This window comes from Seriola lalandi, unplaced genomic scaffold (genome assembly GCF_002814215.2).
Source record: "Seriola lalandi dorsalis isolate HSWRI2012SDOR001 ecotype SW California unplaced genomic scaffold, Sedor1 jcf7180002054893, whole genome shotgun sequence".
Taxonomy (NCBI): Eukaryota; Metazoa; Chordata; class Actinopteri; order Carangiformes; family Carangidae; genus Seriola; species Seriola lalandi.
In genome coordinates this window covers 1507348-1515314 of record NW_019525445.1, presented here as the reverse complement: position 1 = coordinate 1515314, position 7967 = coordinate 1507348, and the positions used below count along the sequence as shown (strand labels likewise).

Sequence of the window (7967 nt, the reverse complement as noted above, 5' to 3'; positions counted from 1 at the left end):
TGATGGAGGGATGTGACATTGTTTTATATCAGAGTCTTTTATATCAAGACATTTCTCAAAACCAGAGTATGATTAGGGTGACTTTTGAACACTGGAAATAAATCATGTACTCATCCCGGCAGTAGCCCCCGTGGCACTCAAAATTTCCCTGGAATTTTCTAGTTAACATATGCTCTTGTCAACTCGTTATTCTAGGAAAAGACAATAAAATTTTGTAGCTCACTGCGACTCAATGTGTGAAAGTGAAGAGAGTTTGGAGCAGGAGATAACTCATAGAAAGTGACATTTAAATTGTCCCTCTGTAAGAACCAACAAGTTTCTGCTTCAAATATACTCAATTAATAACTGTTTGTCCAGTACAGTATATGGATACACTGATGAAACTAAGGCTGATGGTGGCTCTGTGGTAAAAAAAAAAAAAAAAAAGCCCTGCTGGATCATCCGTATGATATAACTGCACATTTATGTTATTATCTTAAACATGTATTTTAGTTGCATAAAACAGAGTCAGCACAACTCAGCCCTTCTTTCGATAATGGTGAAATGATGGAGACGCCTTACCCAGTGATGCTGAGGGGTTTGTTTTCATTCTCCTTGAGCTTCTTTTTCATCTCAACTGTTCGTGATGGTCTGTGCACATATTTCCGCTTCCCTGTGCATTCGTAGGTCCAGTGTCCCATCTCCAAACACTTCTGGCAACGCACATGTTGTTTGTTCGCCTCTCTGTGTGTAATAAAACAGTCAAATCTGAATGGAGTGCCTTCCCTGCTGATAAACAATTGGATGCAAATATTTTGAACTCCAATCTAAACACCCCAACCTCCACAAACTTATCTTGTAATTTTCCATCTGCTGGGAAGTTCTAACATGCACTTGGATCAATTAAAACATCAATGTCTATTATTTTTCTAATGATGTTAGTGTGTGACTTGCTTATTTCTTCTGCTGGTTTCTCTTGTAAGAGACCCTACATCTGTGTCACTTTGATAATTGGAGCCATTGTGTCATGACTAAGAAAACAAACGGATTAAGTTATATTGTAGAAAATGGTTGAAACCATTTTCCATCAGCAGTATTTTTCATTTGAATATACAATTGAAAGTATTGTCTAATTTATTTCTTCAGCAACATGGAAAATGTGTTTGTCTACTTTATATAAAATTTTATAAACCCATCAAAATTATGCAGAACCATTCCAAAATTATCTACAGAACTGCTTGTGTTTTTACCAAGTTTTCCACTGACAACTGATTTTGGAGTTATTATTGCTGTAGTAATTTTTTGGAAGGCATCTATCTTTCCTACTGTGGTTAATGAAATTAAATTGTCGATTAGCCTATTTCTTACAGTGCGAATGGAAAAGCTTCCAAATGTATAGTATAGTAACTATATTATGGTTAGTGTTAGGGTTAAACTGATACTCTGAATGTCGATATGTTAACAAGATAATAACGATGTATTTTTCCGTATGACCCAGTATTACAGCCAAACACTAATAAATAGAAGAATATTTTCGTCAATGAAGTAACTTGGACTGAAAAAACCCGCACTGTTACTATGACTTGATATATCTTACACTAATCTCGAATAAACGGAGGTCTGTTCGGTTATTTTGGCATTTAAACACATCAAGCAAGTCCTTAAAGGCTAAACAGGCGTTTGCAGACAGAAATCGGTCCGAAAGTTAAACAATAATTCAGTTTTGTAGGGAAAGACAGCGGCGCATTTGTGTTCCCATTCAGCCCTGCAGCGTTCGTTATTGACCACATATATCACACACGGAGCTCGACGGGCTCAATGTCAGTGTCATTAGTGTTTAAAAGACTACTGTATTCACGAAATATGAAAACGAAAGAGTTATATTTAGTTAACTACATAATACTTACGCTTGCCTCCTGGCTATTATTCTATGCATGGGAGTCGCCATGCTGCAGTTTACTTTTTTCTCCTTCGTTGTTAACTGATCAGTGCGTATTTCCGGTAAGTTTAATACATCCAGTGCCCCCTGTCGGTAAAGGTGATCTTTGTATATTTTATCAATAACACAGTGTCAGGGCAATATTAGGGTCATTCTTTCATAGACCTAAAGTTACCTTTGTTTTTTTTAACATATGTAATTTAAATTAAAGTAAATCCATACTTTTGGCCATATCAGTCCTAATTAGGTTTTGTTCATTTGTTGTCATTACAATGAAAATAAAATCAAATAACAAATTGTGGATTTTTTTTAAATGAAGTAAATTTTGTTGCTGTAATGTTTGTAAATGAACATCAAAATTATTAATAAATTAGCAAACAGTGGATCTTCTTTAAAAAGAAACAAGAAGCAAGTGTTTTCAAGTGATGTCAGTGGGCTATAAGTAACAGTGAACATATTGAAAATGTTGGACAAGACTAATAATATTTGAGTTTTTAAAATCTTTTTCTTGGTTTTATTTCAAGATCTTCACATACTGTTCCAACAGTTGCTGAGGTTGAGCATTTGTCTGTCTTTATCTGTATCACCAACGCAGTGCACACTCCCACCATTCAACTGTCATTACACCCACCCATATTTACTTTTTGTCAGAGCTGCATGTACATATAATCTTCGCTCCTTTTTTTCATGGATATTTAAACAGTATTTTAATGCCACCGACAAAATAAGTTCAGTCCTTATTTTGTAATCACAAAATGCATACAAAGTAGGGGCCCTGTTTGTCCTGGTCCTCATTGAAATGGTTCAAAAGCAGCATAAGACATCAGGGAAGATCAGCATCTAGATGCTTTGCTTTGGCGGTTTCCCGATTTGCTCTTCTTCTCACAAGACATAAGGTATGAAACAACTCCTCCACATTTACTTGACACAGATCCTCTGTTAACATCCATACCCATGAGCTATTTGAAGTGAGATATCATATCAAACATCTCAAACAAATATAGCCACTCCCTTACCAGAACAGGGGTTTCCATTATGTTGCTTCTCTGAGAATAGAAAGTTGACACCATATTCTGTTCAATAATTTGGTGTCCTTGCTTCTGTTTTTGTGCATGTTTTTTTTTTTTTTATTCTTCTTGTGTATGTTTCTGAGTCTCCACAGTTTCACCTGGAGGCAGCTGCTTAGTTGCCAATTTAAGATAAGTCTTCTCCCTTGTCTGTCTTTTTTAGGTAAAGTGAGGTCTCCCCCTAGTCAGTTGTTCAACTGTGCTCTGCACACACAAGCACAATTTCTTCACATGCAGAGACTTTAATTTCTTGTACAGATTTATTTTACAGTTTTACCATAAGGTGTGGTACCAACCTGAGTTGGATTCTGGCATCCCTATGAAAACACATACAGTAGTGTAATTGTATTAAATAAAATGACTTTCCATTGCAGGGCAAAAAAAGACATTTTATGCAGCTTTTTTTTGACGATTATAGAATATAAAAGATTTATCCATCATACTTTAAAACCTCATTTAGCATATACTGTAAGTACAAAAGTATGCCCCACAGTTGATATTTGTATTCATGTAAATAGTTGCTACTTAATGTTTTTTACCTGAACAAACAATCTGTTGCTCTTTTTGCTGTTTTGCTGACATATACTTTACATTAATAGACACTAAATGTTTGTTTACTGCTTATAAATAAAGTCTTATGGGGGTTTAAAGGTATACTTGTCAGTCACATTTTGGTTTATCTTACAAATGTAAAGCAGCATAATAATATGATGGACAGGCATAGGCATTCTTGCTTCAGTCCTATGCATTGTATTGTATTATTTTGTATTTTCATATTTTGTATTTGCATGTGAAGGTCCATGTGCTGGATAGTATGTGTTTTTAGGTTTTCTTTTTTCCTAGATACACATAGCTTATTGTATGATGTTTTATAGAAGAAATCTAATAAAAGCAATTACTCTACATAATAAATTATGATTATTATTAGTTTTGAAAAATATATCAACCACTATTGCAATGAATATATTGTCAAAATGAATGTGTGGCTTTGGTTTGCTCTGTCAGTGGTAGGCTTTTAACGTATGACTTCATACTTTCAATACCTAGTCTATTTGTGTTTTATTACAGTTGATCCCAGGCAAAATTATATTAAATAGCACTGGAATTCTTTACACGGTGTCCTTTCAGGATAAATCTTAAGCCCAAAAATGATTTCGAAATGTTTAGAAATCAGGATATTTCACCTGAAATCTCGAGTAATGGCGAACAGTCTCTCACATGGTTATAGAAAGGTCCAGATATATCTAGAACTCCGTAATTCTCGCGATGACTCCCGGCGAGATTTGAGTGAGACCACCTTGCTGCTGCAGCCTGCCAGCACAGATCAGAGACACCGGTAATAGTCAGCGGCGTGGATTATGACTAGAAGTAGCCCTACTTAACACAGCGCAAAAGAACTTACTACTCCACCTGACTTGACACCCTCTTAAAGCTGTAGCTTTACATTTGTTTTATTTGTATAAGTCATATTGTAGATACTGCTAACGCTAGAAGACAGACGTATCGCAGAAGATGTCAGTGGTGGGATTTGACTTGGGCTTTCAAAGCTGCTATGTAGCTGTAGCCCGAGCCGGAGGGATCGAGACAGTCGCTAACGAGTACAGCGACAGATGCACACCGTAAGTACATAAAATGCAGATATTTATTATTGGAGTTGCGAGGGAACAACTGTAGGAAAGGGAGGTGTTATTTTCTAACGTTAGTTGTCTCGCCGGTGTTAGGGTAATGCACGTGAATGCAGTTTTACTCACTAGCTACTGTTAGCGCAACTTGCGTACTGTGTTGGCTTATTAATGTGAATTTCAGTGTAAGTAAATTAAGAAAACATTTGTTAATATTACAGTGGCGAATGAAAAACCACGTAGAATTCATCTTTAACACATACAGCTCGTTTACCTACCAGCTAGCTAGTTAGCTAAGCTTAATTTCAACTAACGTTACAGTACGGTTTGAAAACGAGCATTAGTCACCCGGTGAACACGAGCGGGCGGTGTTTGCCTCCCACCAGCGCTATGGTTACTGTTGTTCAGCTCTTGAAGACGAAAGCTCCGTCCAACCGGTGTGCCTCGTGTGGCAAAGAGTGCGTCTTGCCTTACGTGCTCGATGACAACAGCAGCCAATCGGTTGGAACATTCTGGCAATTTTTGTAGTCCCTTTAAGAGTTTAGTCACTTGTCCTGAAGACATACTATTTATATTAATTTATATTGAATTGACTTGTATTAAAAAAAGAGTATGTTTCAAGAATGTTATTATTAAAGTGTTTTTTTAATATTGACCCAAGTTCACCTTATTTGGCTGATACGGCACGCTTTGTACACATAGTAGTTATGGGTCCTGTCAAAATATCTTATGAAATATTATCTTAATGAATTTCAAGGGGTGTTTTGATAGGATATTAAGGAAACCACCCCTTCACGAATATTTCTCATAAAGATACGTTGATTTATATCGTGCGATATTTTGTTTTTTCCTTGATTTTTGTTTTCATTACAGGTTTTGAAGATCAACTCAGGCTTTATAATAAGAAGTGTGAAATTCATTGTTTCAGATTAGTATTTGTAAACTAATTTTAAATAAAAATGTGAATAGCAAAGAATGATTCCTCAAACTGGTGGAAAAAAGAAAACGTCCAGAACATGCAGTTTGATATAGTTTTAATACTGTACATACAGTAAATAATATTTTTAATTTAGTTAAAACTGCCATTAAAACTTCCTTAAAGGTCTTTTAAAGAATTATCTGATGTACATACACTGGTTAAGTTTTGATAAAATAGAGAGGATGAATAAGAAACATTAGCGAATAAGATGATACCTTCTTGAGGATTTTTAGTATGGTGACTCTGTGTGATGACGTGTTTGGTAATGTCTGTATTTCAGAGTTGGGAGAAATCATGTCAACAGAAACCGTAACGTGAAATTATGATCTTAAATTGAAACCAACATTTATGATAGTGAGGGTAAAGGAATTTAAGGTTTAAGGAGCCGAAAACACCACATCATATAACTTACTACTCTGTTCTTGGGTGAAGTTGTTGCATTGACCCATCGTTGACATCACCAACTGCACTTGTGTGTTGACATCAACTGTAGCTCTGAGTATGACGATTATTAAAGGCATGTTTAGACCACAGCCCGCTGGGATACAAGTGGACTGACCACTTCACTTCAGACTGTGTTTATATAGTATTGAGTGAACTGTGATAGATGAATCTTAATAAGCCTGTGTGCAGCCACAATGTTGAAAGAAAAAAAAAAGGAGAGTTGATATTTTTCTACATTGTGAAAGATTTCACATTTACATTTGCTACTTGTAAGCAAATATCTTAATAAAGTTGAAACCTTGATCATAGTACACATTTTATTTTACTTTTATACAAACCAAAACAAACTGCTAGTGTTGTTACTGCTCACATGGTCTGTCAAGTTTTATGTGGGTTGGGCTCTGAAATGTCATGACATGTGTAGACATGAGAATTACACCATGTAACAACTAAACTGGGGAGCAAATCTGTCTGTATTTGGGGTGTATTTACAAATAGATCCATGATTAAAAAAGGAGCTTAGGGTGCTTGTTCATATTAACATGCCAGGGTGTAGCTTAAAATTTTGTTTTGGTGTCTTCCAGGTCATTTGTATCATTTGGACCACGAAATCGATCTATAGGAGCAGCTGCAAAGAGCCAGGTAAAATCAGTCCCTTCACTCTGACATTGTCCTGAGTTCTCTGCATTTAAAATGCAAACATTGGAAACTGCATTAGGCTTAATGCTCATTATTGTAACTTAATTTTCTTTCATTTTCTCCACTTTTGCTTCGTTCAACATGTCCAGGTGGTGACCAACTGTAAGAACACAGTGCAGGGCTTCAAGCGATTCCATGGCAGGATGTTCTCAGACCCCTACATCCAGTCAGCCAAGTCTAACTTGGTGTATGATCTGGCACAGATGCCCTCTGGATCCACTGGTATTAAAGTAAGATTCAGAATATAATGGTGCTCCTTCTGTATTGGAGACTATATAGATAACCATAAACAGCACAAGAAAAAGTTGCAGTCTTTTATAGCAGATATAAAGCATGTTAAAGTAAGACTTAAGAACCAGGGTGTTTATTGGCGGTACTGTACACTGAACTAGGCCAATCCGAAATAAAAAAGGGACAGGCATAAGAAATCTAGCAGAGAGAAAACATAAAAAAATCACAATAGCTCATTCCAGACCATATTGCTTTATCCAGTATTACCTACTGTGAAAGCAGTGCCTCACATAATGCTCTTTCCTCTGAATCATAACTGTTCTACTTTATTTTTCCATTCTAGCCAGTCCTCTATGCTAAAAGCAGCCTCTACTACCTCTCTCTTAAGTAGTTATATTTGTTTTTCTGACATTTTGTCTCTTATGACAATATTCTGTGTTAAAAAATGATCATAGCATTATCTGAACCTTGCACTTAGCTGAATGTGTAAACATGAAAAAATTACTAATTTCTGGTGTCATCAGGCAGCTAGTGTAACATCCAAAACATACCCAAAGTTCTTGTAAGGATGCAAATGACAGTGCTTTGGCTTTCTCACTGCAAACAGATAGCACGGCATTTTGTTCTGTCCCTGTGGACATAATTAATGTGAGTTCTAAAGACAAATAAGAGTAGAGTAAATGTCAAATCAAAGGCGACTACATCAACCTGTTGTTGCCCCCAAAATCACCCCTAGCATTAAGAATATTCAGCTTACACTTTTACATATTTTATTACATTTACATATTTTTCTTTCCTAGCTGTTAGAGAATGAACCATCTTGTTTTGTGAACGCTCTATCTGTTAAGATGCTTTAATAGAAACTGGAAGCCGTATTTAATCGTGTTTTAATGCATTACCTGTTTGTTTTTTGTCATTTAAATCAGTTTATACATATGTGTGGAAGTATGTTTGCTGTTTCACATTTAATATTCTATCAGCTTATTATTAAAATGATATGTTTCGAG

The 7967-nt window shown here is 35.8% G+C and overlaps 2 protein-coding genes across 4 annotated transcripts in view; one reads left to right on the top strand and one right to left on the bottom strand.

Annotated features, from left to right (window-relative positions):
• The window catches only part of zcchc10 (zinc finger, CCHC domain containing 10), an 11166-nt gene extending 6149 nt beyond the window's left edge, over nt 1-5017 (bottom strand). Inside the window, exons 1-2 of one of the 3 annotated variants that reach the window (XM_087180134.1) lie at nt 4956-5017; nt 562-723 (exon numbers count right to left, since the gene is read on the bottom strand). In XM_087180134.1, the coding sequence (XP_087036260.1) occupies nt 562-680 (119 nt within the window). In that variant the 5' untranslated portion in view covers nt 681-723; nt 4956-5017. Of the gene's footprint in view, nt 1-561; nt 724-1886; nt 1979-4169; nt 4278-4955 lie in introns of those variants that run through there. The other 2 variants (XM_087180133.1, XM_023429364.2) reach the window with 2 other exon arrangements.
• Nucleotides 4298-7351, top strand: LOC147817783 (heat shock 70 kDa protein 4-like). The gene is made up of 4 exons (XM_087180139.1): nt 4298-4604; nt 6615-6672; nt 6819-6959; nt 7304-7351. The coding sequence occupies exons 1-4, from the start codon at nt 4498-4500 to the stop codon at nt 7349-7351; spliced, it is 354 nt and encodes a 117-aa protein (XP_087036265.1). The 5' UTR covers nt 4298-4497.
• Nucleotides 7352-7967: the final 616 nt, after the last annotated feature.